General features: G+C 34.4%; 2 protein-coding genes across 2 annotated transcripts in view; one reads left to right on the top strand and one right to left on the bottom strand.

Moving 5' to 3' along the window:
* The first annotated feature begins 5,594 nt into the window (after positions 1-5,594).
* LOC133183181 (uncharacterized) lies at positions 5,595-9,606 on the top strand. Its single transcript, XM_061318130.1, has 5 exons — positions 5,595-5,669; positions 5,961-6,186; positions 8,279-8,372; positions 8,715-8,899; positions 9,051-9,606. Exons 2-5 carry the CDS (start codon positions 5,968-5,970, stop codon positions 9,198-9,200), a joined length of 648 nt encoding a protein of 215 aa, XP_061174114.1. The 5' UTR covers positions 5,595-5,669; positions 5,961-5,967; the 3' UTR covers positions 9,201-9,606.
* A 1,748-nt stretch (positions 9,607-11,354) lies between these two features.
* The window catches only part of LOC133181629 (GON-4-like protein), a 31,339-nt gene continuing 23,296 nt past the window's right edge, over positions 11,355-19,397 (bottom strand). The window contains exons 22-28 of the mRNA XM_061316173.1: positions 16,719-16,871; positions 15,886-16,070; positions 15,592-15,793; positions 15,068-15,298; positions 12,892-14,183; positions 12,564-12,666; positions 11,355-12,299 (exon numbers count right to left, since the gene is read on the bottom strand). Coding sequence (XP_061172157.1) covers positions 12,204-12,299; positions 12,564-12,666; positions 12,892-14,183; positions 15,068-15,298; positions 15,592-15,793; positions 15,886-16,070; positions 16,719-16,871 — 2,262 coding nt within the window. The 3' untranslated portion in view covers positions 11,355-12,203. The remainder of the gene's footprint in view (positions 12,300-12,563; positions 12,667-12,891; positions 14,184-15,067; positions 15,299-15,591; positions 15,794-15,885; positions 16,071-16,718; positions 16,872-19,397) is intronic.

Raw genomic sequence — 19,397 nt, 5'->3', positions numbered from 1 at the left:
AAAATGAAATAGACAGGCACAGTATTTACACCATTATATGACATAATTTTCTCAATGTTCAAAAAATATTTTTCATTAATGTATAGAGGGTCCTTAATCCATAAATCACAAGTTTACGTATGTTTAATTACTGTGGGAAATTAGGGATATGTGTAGATGTGATTAAAACATCGCAAACATTAGAACACTAAATAAACTAAATTTGATGACTTGACCACGTTTACAGGGCAGTGCAATCACACAGTTAAACTTCAATGTAGTTTTACGGTTGATTTAATTTAAACAATATTTTATTCACAGATGTAAGAGTGAATAGGATTGGGCAGCAGGCTCAGCCTATTTTAGCCCTCTCCCTACATCAAGGTCAAGGCAAATACACAGTAAATTAATTATTAAAGCAAAAGTAAGAATGTACAAAAGAAGAAAGCAAAAACAAAAATGAACAAAGATACAGAAGGCAAAAGAAGCAAAATTGCAAAAGGAAAGAAAAAAGAAAATAAAAAATAAAAAAAATAATAATATATAAAAATAAAAAAAAAAAAAAAAAAAAAAAAAAAAAAAAAAAAAAAAAAAAAAAAAAAAAAAGATAAGCAAGAGTACAAAGTAGTACCGGTTTGGAAAAATTGAAAATATTACAATATACCACATATGTATATGACAGTATTTATATAAATCGCTTTGTTGCTGCTATAAATGTGTGTACAGCTTCAAATATTTGTATATTAATATCAAGTCCATGATTAGAACTACCATTTAACAATAAATCACATTCAGATATATAGTCACAATTTATAATATTATGTATTGATTGAAAAAGTACATTTCTTGGAATTGTATATCTTGGACATACAGAAAAGTAATGGTAGGCATCTTCAATACTGCCAGCACAATGTTCACACATTGGAGTTTCTGCTAAACATTGATTATATAAATCTGCCATCAAATTACTGGCATTATTCCTTATCTGACAATGTATTATATTATATTTTCTTACTCCAAAATGAAAAAGTTCATTACTTTTTCTACAAAAATAGGATTTTAAGAGACTCTTAAATGAACATATTCCAGGAGCATTTTTAATATAATCTGGCAAGATATTCCATTGTTTGACTGTAGAGGGAAGAAAACTTTCCATATAAGATGTTGTTCTAATATTAGGAATTTTGAATTGTACAACATTGGTTCTGAGATTATAAGAATGAATTGATGGGTGATAGGGTTCAATCAAATCATACAAATATTGAGGGGAATAACCATTAATAATTTTATAAAACAATATAAGCTTATGAATTTTTCTCCTTGTTTTTAGAAGATCCCATCCTAGTTCATCATACAATTTTGAACGAGAAGAGTTACATCTTAATCCAGTGATAATTCTGCCTGCTTCAACTTGTATGTCTTCTAAAAGTTTAGAATCTTTTTCAGAACAATTGTCCCAAACAACATCAGAATACTCCATTACAGGTCGAATAAATGCAAAATATATTTTAACAAGTGTTTTACGTGTAACCTTGTACTTAAGCATTCTAAGAATGTTTAATCTTTTTGTAGCTTTTTCATGAATTATTTGTATGTGTGATGTCCACGTGGCATCTCTTTGAAAATGTAAGCCTAGATGAGTATGAGAATTTTTCTGAATAATATCTGGGCCATGTTCGCCAAATTTAACAGGAGAATATACAAAGTTTTTTCTACTAAAATTTAAATTCACAGTTTTATTAGGATTAAAATCAACCAGCCATTTCTTTGACCATTTATCAATATGTTCTAGATCATCAGTAAGAGATTGTGCTACATTTCCATTGTCTACAATAGCATATAAAGAAGTGTCATCAGCAAAGAGTCTTATATTATTAACTAGATCATCACAAATATCATTAATGTACAAAAGAAATAGAAATGGTCCCAGAACAGAACCCTGAGGAACACCAGCATTTACCGTTTCAGGGTTTGATGTAAAACCATCTATTACAACTTTTTGTTGTCTATCAGACAAATAATTCTCAATCCAACCTAATACATTGCCATTAATACCATAATTTGTTAGTTTAGTTAACAGGCCTTTATGCCATACTTTATCGAATGCTTTTGAAATATCACAAAAGATAAATCTTACATCTTTTCCTTTATCAAGATTTGAAATAATAGTATTATATATCTCTACCAGTTGATTGACAGTTGAATCTCCAGGTTGGAAACCAGACTGATATTTGTATATAATATTATTATCATTCATAAAATTATGTAAATGTTTAAAAAGTATTTTTTCCATTATTTTACACAGAACACTTGTAAGAGATATTGGTCTATAATTAGATACTTCTTGAGCACTCCCTTTATTTTTAAAGACGGGTGTAATCTGTGATAATTTCCAGATGTCTGGTAGCTTTTTTTCCCTTAATGACATATTGAAGAGATTTGTCAGAGGCTTTTTAATTGAAATGGAGATTTCTTTTAACACTCTTGGAGATATGCCATCAGGACCAGGAGGTTTACTGTTATCAATGATACATAATTGATCATAAACTTCAGCTTCTGTGATAATTATTTCAGGAAAAATGTTAATATTCTGTTGTGGTGGACCGGGTCCATGAAGAGGAATATCTGGTTCGTTATTAATGGAGGAAACCTGGGCAAAATATTTATTTAAAACTAAAGCTTTTTCTATTGGATGAAAAATAAGTTTTCCATTTGATTTTAATGGTGGTAATGGTTCATAATTTTTATTAAGTTTTGATATTGATTTGACAATCCTCCACCATTTCCCAGGAGGAATCGATTTATCAATCATTGACGACATTTTTTTGTTATACTTTTCACAGGATTTTCGAATTTCATTAATAACTGTATTTCTAATTTCTCTATATGACTGCCAGTGTAGTGGATTGTCTGTATGTTTTGCTTTATAGTGAATCCTATTTCGTTTTCTCATTAGTTTACGTATAGTATTATTCATAAAAACTTTATCTCTTGGTCTAATGGTAATAGTTTTTTTAGGAATGTGTTTATCAATACATTTATTTAGAGAACAAACAAAGTTGGAATATGTTTCATTAATATTTTCAGAATTGAATACTGTATTGTCCCAATCAACTTGTAATAATTCTTCATTAAGTTCATGAAAATTCGCTTTTTCATAATTTTTCACTTCCCTTTTATAGGCATACTGTTTATGAACAGTGAATTTTACCTCTACACTAGTCACACAGTGAGAGCTACAGAAGGGTGATGTTGTATCATGATTTGCGATTAAGCTGGTATTGTTGGTCAAAATGAGATCAATACATGTCCCTGTTTTGGTTGTGAAATTAGTAGCATTCTTTATAAGATTTGTTAAACTAAGTCTCTGTAACATAAGTTTAAAGTGTTTGCTTTGGTCAGACAACATATTAATATTGAAATCGCCTAACAGTATGATGGGAATATTTAAATCAAGTGCTTGCTGCATGTTGAATAGAAAATGATCCCAATATTCTGCCTTAGAGTTGGGTGGTCTATAAATGACACCAATAAGTAATTTATTGTTATTTACAACAACTTCTGTTTTACAACAGTTTTACGGTTGATGAAAAACTCATTGATATAAACGAATGATTATTGTTCATTTGAGCGAAATTCCCCTTTAGGACATTGTATTTATGGTCTGTGTCATATTGTAATTTTTAAATACTACCACCCGGTAAATTCAAATTTACAATATTACATCTATTTGACAGACTATTATATACAAATGATCATGGAGGTTTCAAAAGGTTTCATTGTCTTAATATTTTAAGTACACAGGTTGGACTTTGTTTTCAATCCTATGAAGCTAAGGCTGTAGCCCATTACGTACCTGTGTAATTGTTTACCAGTCCATTACACGTAACAGATGAAATTACCATCACCACCTATATTTTCTAAAAGGATGTAATATTAAATCTGTAATTTTTTTTATACATAATTCAAACATGCGACATGAAATTTGAAATAAAAAAAATTAAAATCTGCAATTAAGAGAATCATGAATGAATTAAATTGAATGAATACTCACAGCTCACTTTCTAGGGCTCGCGAGGAGATTGGGAACTTCACGAGGGAATCTAAATTTTCACCTCCCACATTTGTTGTATACGGGGAAAACTGGATGTTACTTCATATTTAATTTTAATTAGTGGGACCACAACTTAGGATTTAACGTTTAGAATTTCTAAAAGTGTGGAAAAGGCTAATATAAAACTACAAATCAATTTTCATCACTGTTCCAATTAAAATGCACAATTATCATGTTCACAGAAATTTCATTGAGCAGATTGATTTTTTTTTTCTCTTCAGTTTTGTGTCGCGACCGCAGCGTCTCAATCTGTGTTTAAGACACGGCACAAAAGATGATATTGGACACGTGTTACACTGATCAAGGTGAAATCAACCCTGTAAAATAAATGCCACATATCAAACAAGAAACAGTAATGGAAAACATAACAAATATCCAAAGTAATGTGGAGAAGAAAAAAATAAAAATTTCAAAATATTGATTTAAACAAGTTACTGATCATCGAAGAATAAATAACATTTTAAACATTATTAAGATGGAGATAAGTGATAGTTTTTGTACGAACAGAAAATGAGCAAAAGAAGCATACATAACCACAACTGCAGTATTAAGTCATGACTGCAGGAACCGGGGGGGGGGGGGGGGGGGGAGAGAGAGAGGGGTTCTCCCTAATAATTTTGCCGATATATAGTATACTATAGAAAACATAAATAGCACCCCTTCAATGATAATGTCGGACCCCCCTTTTTTGCCTGTCAAGGAAATTTTGCTTGGCAATGCTTCCCAAAAACTGAAAAGGTTTGGTTGTGCCCCCCCCCCCCCCTTGCATCCTACGGTGCAGTACGGGTTTACACGTATAGTGTTTGATAAATCAAGTAAAGCCTTTGTAATGGCTGTGATGCTGAAGGTGACGTGGTCACACTGATGTGATGAGAGCAGCAATGAAAGTTATTTAAGTATCAGAATTAATTACTTATCCTGTCCGTGCCCCGGGGACGCAGGAGGCCGTAAGGTATCAGATCGTCATAATGAAATATTTTCTTCCTTGATTTTCAAATACGTTTTAACTCAAGGTGAAAAATCCCAGCAATATTATTTTAAAGATTTTTTAAAATAAGATTCTTGAATCATCTGAAGAATTAGCAGGTTCAAATTAGCGGTGTTGCATTAATTGCAACAACAAAAAAAATCATATATTTTAAATCATCAAAGACGGGGGACATACAATTTGCCTCTGAGGATAAAATTTGTGTAGAAATACTACACACGTAAATTAGATTTAAACTGACACATCCCCAAATCAATCTTCGCATCATCCAGTGCCCTCCCATTGTACACGTATAACATCAAAATAATAGAAAATAAATCGCAGTCCACATAGATTGTCAATAACCGAGTTCTTTTTGTCTATGTGTCACATAATTGTGCAGTATACCTAGTCCAGTAACTATCGTAGAAACGTGTCCGCGTCGTAAGAAATCGACCATGTGATGCTCTCGTCGCACCAGATGGGGAGGATTCGATTGGATTTCGCGAATCTTGTTTCGTGGCGATCACATTCCTTTATAAGAAAGATTGGGACAGTGATGCGTCCACTTACTACATTTATCTTTTGATTTTACATCATCTTATCAAGGTAAGACAATTACAAATGCAGCCAAACTTTTACTCAATGAAATTTCCCACAGGTATTTTTTTTTTTCAAATTTATCTTAATTATTGTTTTTATTTAATAGAACTTTTTTATTTCAGCATATCAGCAAGAGTAGTAAAACTTTGAATTATGAAGAAATTGTTGTTTCTTTGATAACTTTTATTTCGACCAATTTGAACATTTCACGAAAGGACGCCTACCAATCTGAGGATTTTTTTTTAAATGAAAAAAACCCTTGACACGTATTATTTAAGTTATTATTTACTGCGACAGGCCCGGCATGGCAGCTTTGTTTCTCTTCATCGTCCTCATCGCGGCAGTACAAGGTCACAAAAATTACACGGTAACAGAGGAGGCCTGGTTTGATGTCGAAATCAAAGACTTCGATGGCATCGGCGAGGACTACAGAGGAAGGTTCGTCGTGGCATTGTTTGGAGACAAATGTCCGATGACAACAATGAACTTCCAATCATTAGCTAAAGGATACAAAAGAGGCTCAGTAAGTACCAATCATTGGCTAGAGGATACAAGTAAGGCTCATTAAGTACCAATCATTAGCTAAAGGATACAAAAGAGGCTCAGTAAGTACCAATCATTGGCTAAAAAATACAAACGAGGCTCAATAAGTTCCATTCATTGGCTAGAGGATACAAATGAGGCTCAGTAAGTACCCACTGGTATACCACAAAGTAGCCTGGCACCCTGTACGTCGAGATCAAAATTTGGATCCGAGTTGATGAGGGGATGGATTGAAATTCGCATGAAAATAACTAATAAGGTCTTTCACGAGGCATGGTGTCTTTTGCATGGATGTCATTCTTTTAAAACGATGTGCATTTGTTCATTATATTAAAGATCATGTTTGTTTTATCATTTGGATCCTCCTCCTTCTATTGTTTCATGTTTGTAAATCTTTTTTGCTCCTCCGGGGACCCAAATTGGACTAATAAAATCTTGTATCTTGTTCGTTAACAGTAACCGAATGCCTTAACACTAGATAATGTTGCAATAAATGAAATAATAGGGTTCTAGTGCTAAAGTTAGGTAAGAGCTAGGGTAAGGGTAAGGGCTAGCGTTAGGGTTAGGATTAAAGCTTAAGTAAAGCTTAGGGCTAGGATGAGAGTTATGGCTAAAGCTAAGGTAAGGCTTAGGGCTAGGGTAATAGCTAAGGTAAGGCTTGGGGCTAGGGTAATAGCTAAGGAAAGGCTTAGGGCTAGGGTAATAGCTAAGGCTTAGGGCTAGGGTTATAGTTAAGTAAGGCTTAGGGCTAGGGTAATAGCTAAGGTAAGGCTAAGAGTTAGTGTTATAGCTAAGGTAAGGCTTAGGGCTAGAATAAAGGCTAAGGGAAGGTTTAGGGATAGGGTTATAGCTAAGGGAAGGCTAAGAGTTAGGGTTATAAGTTAAGTAAGGCTTAGGGCTAGGGTTAGTGTTAAGGTTATAGCTAAGATAAGGTTTAGGGCTAGTGTTAATGTTATAGCTAACGTAAGGCTTAGGGCTAGGGTTAGAACTAAGGGCTAGGGTTTGAGCTAACGTAAGGCTTAGGTTAGAGTTGGAGCTAAGGTAAAAGTCAGAGTAAGCGTTAATACTAGGTTTAGGTTAGGTTTACATCTGGGGTCATATTCGAACTTCTGGTTTAGAGAAATCTGAATATCCTAGTTTTCATAGTATGTAGTATTCATCGTGAAATAAAGCCAAATCTGTAGGAACCGGAAAGTGAGACACGGGGTAGGGTGTCCCTCCCAGTAATTTTGTCAACGTATACTATACAATAGAAAACATATTCATTTACGATCTTACCCCCTCATGAACTCCTAATTTTTAATCAGTTGTGCTTTCAACGGGCCTGGCTTATACACACATTACCGTTTAATTTTGATGGAAAACATTATAAAAACCTGAAGCTTGTTTGTGTTTTCTTTAAATTAATTAGTTTATGCTTTTCGGAAGATCCGTTCAAACGGGTTATCGTTATTTATTTCCTCAGTTAGATAAGATACAACATACGCAAATTTTTTTTCAAGTTTTTATTCATATAAATAAATATTATTTCTATGAAACGGTTGAATATTATGAAGTTGTATACAGGATGTTTTTAAATATCCCTCTTAATTAACAATCACTGATAAATGGAACAGTGGATAAATTAAAGGAAAAATTATGAAAAATAAAATTATGTTAAATAACAGTTAAGACGAGTCTCACACAGCTTTACAAGAGTCCTAACTTACATACATGTGTCTTTATAATCGATTGAGAAATTTCAATAGTCCGATTGAGTCGTTGAGCAACAGCTGCTTATATACTTCGATCTTCTGTAGAACAAAGGGAAAGCGGGATCTGACACGAGTGCAGACGTGGACATATCAACACGTGGAAAGAAAAAAAAAGTCCTTCGACAGATTTATTCTTGATTTTAGTCACTAAATAAACAAACACACGGAATTAAAAAAAAAAAAGACCCCCCCCCCCAAAAAAAAAAAAAACAAACAAACAAACAAACAAACATATCTTTAAAGCAAGGACTTATACATTAAGCTTATAAAAGGAGTTTTTTCCTAAAATATCAAAAATTGTTTTAATTTTGTTTACAGAAAACCTTAACATACAAGCGATCCCTGATCCACAGAATAGTTCCAGATTTCATTATTCAGATGGGAGACATCACCGTTGGCGATGGAACTGGAGGTACCTATCTTCTAAACCATTTTGATTCTATTTCTTATTTTCGACACTTCGTATTTCAAGCATGTGTAAAATGAAATTCCTCCTCTAAAAGAAAATTTTTTTCTTTGCTTTTTTGTTGTTGATTTTGATCGTTTCTAATTTGTGTATTTTGCAACTTCGTACAAGCCAATAATAAACTTTTGCATTTATATTCAATCAAAAAGACATATATAATTCACTAAAATCAATTTCAATAAGTATATATATTAGTACGTTTATATTAAACCTGCTGGACTTCCATAGTTTAACAAACATTTGTTATTATCACTGAAAGAAGACTACAGATAACATTTGACCTTTCAGGCGAGAGCATCTACGGACCAACATTCGTTGACGAGAACTTTGAGCTGAGTCACAAAGCTGCTGGGTATGTATCTATGGCTAACCATGGCCAAGACACCAACGGCTCCCAGTTCTTCATTCTTCTGAACAAAGCTAGATGGCTAGATGGCAAGCACGTCGTATTTGGAAAGGTTATCAAAGGAATGGTAAGTTACTCCAGAAGATTATAACAAACACAAGAACCCATCCATTGCTAGCCTTGGGTCAAAATTATAAGTTCGATTTTAGAAACTTTTCTTTATTGGACGAATTTAGGTAGCCCTATATATAATATATATAATTCTTTGTCTTTCATAGGATGTAATACGAACCATTGGAGAAACCCCCACAGACAGCAGAACAGCGGTCCCCAAGAAAACGGTAAAAATCATCGACTGTGGTATTGTAGGAATCGAAAAGAAATACGAACTAACGGAAGCACAGGCTGAATCTAGCGAAGACCTGTAGATCATAAGTTACCAAAATTACGCACATTGTCATATACCATCAAGAAGAAAACATTGCCATAATCATGTGATCTCATGGACGTTAAGTTTTAAATAAGAGGCTTCATGATATAACCATTATCCTCAGAATCTGTCAGTATTTCAGTTTGTATTTTTGTTGAAATGAGTTGTATGTGTTTTCTTTATTTTACACTGTTTGCATACAAGTTTCTCCCTAGCTCTGTAGATAGGTCAGTATTTAATTCTATTGGTGAGAATCCGTGCTGCCGATAAGGCCTGTATCAGAGATGGTGTATTACAGAGCGTCCACCTGCGGTACTGTACTTACCCAAGCTGGACTGTAGAAATCTGTAATGTACATATGGCAGTCAATAGATCTGTAATAAAAGTGTCTGAACTGTAGAGAATTTGCCTTTTTTTAAAAAGAATTCTATACAGCTGTAAATAAAAATGCTGTATGTGTTTTGTTGCAATCTGGCCAAAAAACATGAATGCACGAGAACTTACATAATTTCTTAAAAGTTGTATTGATTTTACTTGCATCCCTTTCATGTTTAATTTCCATCCCCTCCCTTTCATTTGATTAACTGAACAGAATAAAATTATCTCTCAAGTGTTGTGATTGAGAGACAAGGAAAAAAAAAGTCCCTTTGACCTACTCTGCTGTTTAAAAAAATATTAAAAAGAGGCTAATGGGCCACAATGCTCACTTGTGTTACTTTAGCCTTACTGTTCTTAGATTTTTAAAAGATTTTTATATTTCCTTGAAAATTGACCCCATATTAAGGCCCCACCCTAACTCTATGGTGTCTCTGAATCTACATACCATGGAGATGCTTCAATATCAATATGACTAACATGGCCTTACATTGATAGAGAAGAAAATTCATTTCCTGTATACATGCATTATGAAAAATTTGAACCTGAATTTAGCAAACTCTAACCCAGGGTCAATATTTTTAATAAAATCACACAATAGGGAATGTTCGCAAATTAATGGTTTTACTGTTTTTCTTTAGAAGACCTTAAACAAAATTTCCTATATTGTTCCATGTGAAACTTTGATTCCCTGTTGTGGTCCCATGCTACCCCCATGGGCCACGAGTTGTACAGTTTAGAATCTATACTACCTTAGGAAGCCTTTACATAAATTTAATCTTTTCTGGTCCAGTGGTTCTTGAGAGGAAGATTTTTCCTAAATATTTCAATGTAAAAATTTGATCCTTTGTTGTGATCCCATCCTTACCCAAGGATCCATGATTTGAACAATAAACAATCTACACTTCCTTACGAAGCTTCCACACAAGTTTCACTTTTTCTGACCCTGTGGTGCTTGAGAAGATTTTTGTTATTTATTTCAATGTAAAACTTTCGTCCCCTAATATGGCCCCACCTTATCCCTAGGGGTCATGATTTGAACAATTTTAGACTCTACACTTCCACATAAGTTTCATTTTTTTCTGTCCCAGTGGGTCTTGAGATTTTTTAATGACCCCACCCTGTTTTTGCCTTTCATGAATATCGCCTCTATGAAAAGGACTTGAACAATTTAAGTTCCCCCTTATTCAAGGATACTTTGTGTCAACTTTGGTTAAAATGGGCCCAGAAGTTCTTGAGAAGAAGTTGAAAATGTAAAAAAAAGTTTTACAGGTGGAAGGACAGACGGACAGACATCGGGTGATCAGAAAAGCTCACTTGAGCTTTCAGCTCGGGTGAACTAAATACCAGGGGTCTGCAGTAATACCATGTATCTCAATTCCTCCATATCACAATTATGTTTATTAAACCAGTGACAGTTTCACCTGCTTAGCTGCATCATGACTAACATACCTGTATGCTGACAAAGTGGACAGCGGTTCAGTAAGTATAGTGGTTCCAGATATTCATTACAGACAAGTCTGTATATTCCAAGTCTTGTAGGAATAGACATTGCATTTCACAAAAATCTGTTTTTGTTAAGTTTTTTTTGTGAAGAAACTTGAAAGTAAAAAATTCTGTAGTTGTTTTTCATTTTAATTCATACATTTAATAACAAAAATTTGAAATACACATGACTTTTGCCTATGGGAAATTCCATTAAAGTAATAATTCCAAAAAATAACAAAAGAAACTAATCAACAACCCCCCCCCCCCCCCAAAAAAAAAAAACACACACACACACACCCTCCCCAGAAAACCTTACTTAAATCATCTGCTCTGTAAGAAAAATAATAATTAATATTTAATCCAGTATTTTGTACTTTTCAAAATTTCAAAAGGAAACTTCAAATAAAATAGATTCTGATTAACAATTACAGTAGTGTATCTATCTGTAACATGCAGAACACACCATACATAATTTATGACATGGATGATCTAAACATCACAGCACTTACATCTATTTTAAAAGTAAACAAAATCACAAAGCCCTGTGAAAAAACTGTCAAAATAGATAAAAGCACTAGGTAATAAAATAATAATCCAGTTCTGCACACATTTATTCTGTGAAACATGGAAATATAAACAAAAATTTCCTTCAAATACTTTAACATTGACAAAACTATATACAATTTTAATTCTAAATAAAAAATAACAATTAATACACAAAAAATAAACTGTGGCATAATTATTGCAAATGCTTCATACATCACAGAATTAAATCATTTTTTTAATGAAGTCTGCAAGATTTTGAATAGAAGAAGAAAATATACTCTCAACCATTCAAAACATACAAAGGTGCCAAGGATAGTGTATTAATGGCTGACTGAAGCAAACAATAGCAAATCTGTGATTCTGATCATAATTTGTTATGTAATAAATAGGGATACAGTTTAAGACTTGATTAGCTGCAGGACACTGAAGGTTTGTTTTTTGGAGGAGGAGCTCAGTTTGCCTTTTGGATCACTCCCTACTCTCTCCCCTATGTCTGAGGGCCGAGATTTTATTAGCCACTTTGCCTGTCTAGCTGGATGACTCTACTGTCTCTCTGCTGTGTCTGAGAATCCTATTTTTAGCAGCCACTTTGTCAGCTGGATGATTCCGTTGTCTCCTCTGTAGTGTCATCTTCACTCGGGGTCTCATCTGCCAGCATCTCCAACAGAGCATGAAATCTCTCTATTATCTGAAAAATGACAAACTTTGTCTGCTTAATCCATGGCAAATAAAACAGTAAACTAATAATAATGATTCTGGAAGTTAAGAGGATCACACTTGTTGGATCCACCAAAAATACTTTTAATGGACATTATTCTTGATAAACTCTTTTCAGTATGGGTAATTCAAGACACTCTATTTCATGTCTATTTTTAAAATACAGCTATACAACAATGACAAATGAATGAAAAAAATAATCAAGCATTATCTTCTTTCAATGCAGAAAACTTACTGAAGCTACTGTCGATCCAGGAATTTGTTTTGCGATGTCTTCAAATGTTTTGGAGAAGGGGCCATTTGCTTTGACACTCTCTAACATTACTCTATCCATCTCCCTGTTATCAGAAAATAAAATTCAACTCTTAGTAAGAGTCTTGCACACAAATCACACTTCAATTGTAGCATTTTAAAGACCTACATGTAGAAAAAAGTTATAGGAATTGGCAATGTCATTGCATAAGTAATAGTTGGCAATATTTGTCTTAAAATTATCATCATATGCTACTCAACAACCATCTTTTGACTTCTCCAAATAAAACTTATTTTATAATAATTTTCACCTTGTCCATTCAATCAGTGGTGTTGCAGGAGTTGTCTCTCTTTGATCTACTAATGCATCTGACACCTGAGTGGGACTAGGTCCTGCTTTAAGTTCTTCTTGGCCAAATCCAACAACACTGGAAATAATGTTTCTAGATGGAGAAGCTACACTTTGGCTTTTGCTTAGTTTTAATCTTAGACCTTGGCCAGCTGAAGAACCTGATTCTTCTGTAGAATAGGACTTTGGATTTGGGCTTACTTTTATTGAAAGATTAGAATTTTCATTATGGAACACAGGGGAGTTTGTGTAGGCAATAATAGGACTAGAGTCAGTGGGACTTTTTAGGAATTCAACATTGTCTATGCTGGACAAGGAAAATGCAGGTGAAACACAACTCGTATCTTCAGTGACAGGTTTTGGCACTATTCTTCTTTTCTCACATTTCTTCTGCTTATCTGTAGGACTAGAGTCCAATTTTTTAGCACTTGGTGAAATGTTTTGTTCTGAATCTAACTTATTAACATTTTGTGTCATATTCCTAGTCTCTTTTTCAGAAACTATTGAAAATCCAAGATTAGTTGAAGACACTGGGGCTTTTGTTGGACTAGATGCACTTTGTGTTTTGTTGCCTACATGTGAGGAATCTAAAGTCATGGACACATCTGACTGACTTATCATGGCCTCATGTAAAGCTTTGGCAAGCAAGTCAGAACAGGAACTGTCTCTGTGAGAAATATGTCCATCCATGGCAACTTCCTCTGTAAGAGTTGGAGGGGTTTTCTGAGGTGACAAGTTAGCACTTTCCACCCATGAACTGATGGTGAATTCTCTATTGGAATCCTTTTTTGGTGTTGTTTCAGTGTTAGGGATGGATATTATGGCCCCTGCGAAGTCTTCATTGCTGTCTGCTGTGACAGTCACTTCCACTGACCTGGGTACTTTGGACAGTGGAGATGTTTCCTCTATCTTCTCCACCACCCCCCCAGGATTCGCTTCCTCTTGCCTTCTTTGGTCCTGAGGTGGAATCAGATCAGGTAACCCACAACCAAGCTGAGATTCTTCTGAGTGTTCCATACTTTCCAATTCTTCAGTTCTTAGTGATGAAGTCGATTCCCTCTCTCCACTCTTCTCACCTTCTTCAGGCATTTCTTTTGACTGATTGGATGTGGAGGGAAGATTTTCCAGGTCAGAAATCTGGTCACCAGTTTCTGTTGAAACACTTGTAACTGTTTTCTTGACAGGAGAATCAGCCATTTCTTTAATAGAAAAGAAACGTCCCTGTTTCCCCTTCTTTCTGCTAGAAATCTTTAACTGAAATGGAAGAACACCATACAGTTTTTGTTTGCAAAAAACAATAACCTTATTCCTGCATGCAAATATAAAAGAAAATATTTGGAATGCAATATTTTAAGCAATATGATAAGAATTTACTAAGTTTAACTTTATTCCCCCATGTTTTGGGCGTCTAATCTGTACGTTCTTTGCTAAGTTAACCTTTATTCCCCCATGTTTTGGTCGTCTAATCTGTACGTTCTCTGCTAAGTTTATCTTTATTCCCCCATGTTTTGGTCGTCTAATCTGTACGTTCTCTGCCATGTTTACCTTTATTCCCACATGTTTTGGTCGTCTAATCTGTACGTTCTCTGCTAAGTTTACCTTTATTCCCCCATGTTTTGGTCGTCTAATCTGTACGTTCTCTGCTAAGTTTACCTTTATTCCCACATGTTTTGGTTGTCTAATCTGTACGTTCTCTGCCATGTTTACCTTTATTCCCACATGTTTTGGTCGTCTAATCTGTACGTTCTCTGCCATGTTTACCTTTAATCCCACATGTTTTGGTCGTCTAATCTGTACGTTCTCTGCTAAGTTTACCTTTATTCCCACATGTTTTGGTCGTCTAATCTGTACGTTCTCTGCTAAGTTTACCCTTATTCCCCCATGTTTTGGTCGTCTAATCTGTACGTCTCTGCTAAGTTTACCTTTATTCCCACATGTTTTGGTCGTCTAATCTGTACGTTCTCTGCCATGTTTACCTTTATTCCCACATGTTTTGGTCGTCTAATCTGTACGTTCTCTGTTAAGTTTACCTTTATTCCCACATGTTTTGGTCGTCTAATCTGTACGTTCTCTGCTAAGTTTACCTTTATTCCCACATGCTTTGGTCGTCTAATCTGTACGTTCTCTGCTAAGTTTACCTTTATTCCCACATGTTTTGGTCGTCTAATCTGTACGTTCTCCTTTTCCGCTCCCTCCTCATCCTCCTCCCACTGAGCTGGTGTCATCGGCTCTGTCTTCACTTTCATCTTCTCCTCAACATCCTCTTCTTCTGGACAGCTGGGCTTAGGTTTAACTTCTGGATGATACCTCACCCTCACTTTCTTTAGGACTTGTCTGTTGATTCTATAGTATAGCTCTCCATCTATCACCTAAACAAGGGAAGTTTAATATGTCTTGACTGTATTTTGTTTCTTCATCTCAGGAAGCAAAAGTCAATCTTGTACATAATGAATTCCCTCCACCTTTACACATTTATGAAATCAAATTCTCCTCCCAAATGTCTTGTTTTGATTTTTCAAAAGATTTTCTACACTGTGGCTGATATCTAGATTTTGCTTAAATTTTCAAGTTTACCTGGTTACAAAGCAGTTTGCTGGCATCAAACATTAATTTTTGTAAAATATTCTGCAGGTTTGAATTTTTTAAGCTCAGAATACTATACCTTCAAACAACAGTTGGTACAGTGAATATTCCTCATATGGAAGTTTTTGGCGTTGGGATTCTGATGACAATTACACATGCACTTCTTTGTTCCATCAGGATTTTCGTCTTCTGGAACGACCACTTCCTCAAAATCATCGAACTGGAACCCTTCCTCTTCATCACTGTCTCCCAGAGTTATCTCCTCAAACTCTGTCATATAGCTGGAATTACAAAAACTAAATATACATGTACTCTCAACTTCTATAACCATTTGTTATCATCCTTCACAGGCATTTATTGCACAAATGAATACCTGTCTGGGGGCTTTTCATCCTCAAAAAAGAGGGACAACTCATCTAGAAGATGTGGTTGATTCTTCAGAACTTGTTCCAGCGTTTCCTTCAGTGCCTTCTCCTCCTCTTTGGAGCCCCCTGGGGCCCACTTTGTGAGGAGTTTCATGGTTTTCTGATAGTGAGAAGGATGTCTCTCAGCATACACCTGTAACATTCATATATATACATCGTAATGGTTTATTATTCTTCATTTCAATCAGTGTGACTTATTTTCTGTCTACTCAACTGGCATTGTCTCAAGCCACGGTTCGGAGTTCGCATATAGCTCTCTCTTACTGGCCAGAATGGGAGAGGATCATACATTTTGGCCATGGTTTGCGACGATGCTCAACTGGTATTGCAAGGATTGGTCAAACTAAATGTTTGTTTAAGGACATACGCAACGTACCTTACCTACTGATAATTTTTCAAGATATTCTTAATTTAAAATTATAGTATCATCAGATGTTCATAGACAAAAAATCAGCATGCATTACCAGGGGTTTTAAATAGATATCAATTAATGAAAATTCTTGTAAAATTCAAAGAAAAATATACAAAAATTACTAAACATATATTCTAGACGTTTTTTTTTTTTTTTTTAAATCCAATTTTGTTTTAGAAGTGTCCAGCAACATATATAGACATTAAAATAGTAGCACACAGGTCCTTCAAGTATTGGAACTCTTCAATTCCAGGAAAAAAAGACAGTAAAGTTCAAACTACCTTGCGTATGTCCTTAGAATAAAAGTGAGATGCATCTCAAAGTTACATATTCTTCATGAATAACCATCACCATACAGAGAGGAGTCACCTCTAATTTACGTAGGAAAGTCCTGGCCCTCCTGAAACGAAGGTTCTCCATGAAGCAGCCACACTCCAAGGCCTGACTGGGGGACAGAAAAGCTGAGAAATCCTCCACTAAGTCAGGGAAATTCCTTAACAGCTCCCTCATTTCTCTATACAGCTGTAAATACAATATATCAATGTTATAATAATGTTTATCTATAACAACGACCGATTTTCAAGTGCAACTTTTCTCGGTGTTAATTGAGCCGTTTGTGTGATTAGTTACTTGTTAAGTTCTTATTTCAATTATCCAATCTGAAAGGTGCAAGGGACTTGAGAGTCAACTTAATATCATTCGTAGTTCCACAGGGTGCATATCATTACTGCTAATTTTCAAAATAGTCATTACCACAACATACTTATTACCGCAACAAAAAAGTATACATTACCGCTACATTGCCTCTTTCACTAGCCAGCGACTTGTGCATGCACTTATTGATATGAAATACAACATATACATGCATAAGACCTGCTTCCTTCTCTCACCATGGTGGTGAAAGCAGGACTTTGAGCAGAATTTTTTGCTTCATTTTTTTATTTAAAATCTTTTTCATTTAATAAACACAATTTTGACAGTTTCAAAAACCGAGAACTGTTCTTGGATAAAACACACAGAATTGGTAGAGCATTGAAGGCCATTTGCTTGATGTACTGCTCTCTGGAAATCTTACTGCATTGTATTTTAATATTTCACTTTCAGTTCTTTTCTTCTGAATCGATCATATTATGTTGAATAGAACTCATATTCTGTGCCTTTGCAGTCTGATTTGAATATGTAGCGGCAATGAATTGTAATCGCCAATTGTCTTATTGATAAAATGTAGTGGTACTGATCACCCAAAATTTTGAAGAAAAGTAGTTGTAATGAGTTGAAAATTTTTGGCAATGTAACAGTAACGTTGACCTCCCGTTACACATACTCTCAAGATATGATATATTTGTCACTGAACACGCTCCACATACTACTCAGCTCTTACTCTTAATAAATTATAATGAAATAAATAAATGTGCAAGCTAGATTATTATCTTTTTTCTTTTCCTCAATAATGAACCTTTCATGTTTCTCTCTTATAAAGTTATAACCTAGAGAAATTTTTTTACTAATTTTCCTTTTAGCCACCTTTTAAATAACCTTGGAACATCCCAATGACAGATCCTTGGGTCCTTAAGAATCTTTGCATGAAGTGCCAGTATAACCCCCCCCCCCATTTCTTGATTATCAGCCATTCATATGTGTGATGTGACATGTGGACAGACATGGCTGTTTTCTGTATTATAACTGTGAATTCCTTGCCTTGTCATACACACATATGAGTACATGTATACCATAAATACAACTAGAACTGTCCAAATGGGACAAATACCCCCCGCTGGGTTTTTCAGAGCTGCCAATTCACTAATATTTTATGGATCTGAGAGGTGTTCACAATTTTCTTATTAACATTTAGAGTGAAAAAATAATTGCTCATTATATTTTTTTTAATGAATGAAACCAAGGAACAACCTAATAAAACATCAATACCAATACATTGTAATTACATTGTTTTTTAATACATTGAAAAATAAATTGCAACAATCTGTCATCTTTTTGAGACATGACATTCTGTTGAAAAAAAAATCAATTAATTACAAAATCAGATTAATGTTGATAACTTTATATCAAATTCATTTTTAAAATGAAAGGCTGGTCATCCAGTAACTATGTACTATGACAGACAATAATTTACAATTAAGAGAATTAAAGAACAGAGATATTTAAATTCCCAGGAGATATAGATAACACATGCTTGATCAGAGATGCCCTAACAACTTCCCACACTGAACTCATTAATTTATCTCTAACTGGATGATGTCCACTCATTACTCTCAAGGGACAAATGGATTTACACTATCTGCTGTGTAATGTAAAAATTGTTTTTAATACTTGGTGATTTTTTTTTTGGTTTTAATGAATAGTTTTAAGCTGTAGTTCACATTTTTGTACAGATGTTTTAGATTCTATGTCTCAAACCTTAGAAATAAACCCAAAATGACTAAGTCAATAAAAATGAAGAAGAAAAAACTGAAAATTCAGAAAAATCATCAAATAATATTGAAAATACCAGGTGCACATTTTCATGTGGTAAATATTGAGTGTACAAATTTTCATACAATTCTAAGAAATAGTCTTTGAGAAAAGGTCGGGACAAAACCACATAATAAAAATGAAGAAAAATTATTCAATCATGATGAAAATACCAGGTGCATACCTTCATATGGTGAATAATAAGTGTACAAATTTTCAGACAAATCTATGCAATAGTTTCCGAGAAACGCTCTGGACAAAATCTTGTCTACAGACAGACAGACATGGTGATTCCAATATACCCCCCCTAAACTTCATTTGCGGGGGGTATAATAAACTTTTAAAATTTTGTTTTCTTTACACTAGCTAGCCCAATATGGGCATAATTACAAATCCCTTCACTCATGGATGCTACGTATCAAATTTGTAATTGGTTCAGTTATTTTAGAGAAGAAAATGAAATTGTTCCAAAGTTATGATAATGCAAGTCATTTACTCCAATGGACAGAAAGTGACATACTGAGTGACTCTACAGACCTAACAAATTAACAGACCTCTGGACCTTATTACACCGGTATA

This window comes from Saccostrea echinata, unplaced genomic scaffold (genome assembly GCF_033153115.1).
Source record: "Saccostrea echinata isolate AGI-Se365-2 ecotype Australia unplaced genomic scaffold, CSIRO_AGI_Sech_v1 ptg000009l, whole genome shotgun sequence".
Taxonomy (NCBI): Eukaryota; Metazoa; Mollusca; class Bivalvia; order Ostreida; family Ostreidae; genus Saccostrea; species Saccostrea echinata.
This window is presented reverse-complemented; position numbering and strand designations above follow the sequence as displayed.

Coding starts and splice junctions, on each gene's coding strand:
- LOC133183181 (XM_061318130.1), top strand. CDS start 5,968: ATGGCAGCTTTGTTTCTCTTCATCGTCCTCATCGCGGCAGTACAAGGT. Junction 6,187..8,278: donor AAGGATACAAAAGAGGCTCA/GTAAGTACCAAT, acceptor TTTTGTTTACAG/AAAACCTTAACATACAAGCG. Junction 8,900..9,050: donor GAAAGGTTATCAAAGGAATG/GTAAGTTACTCC, acceptor TGTCTTTCATAG/GATGTAATACGAACCATTGG.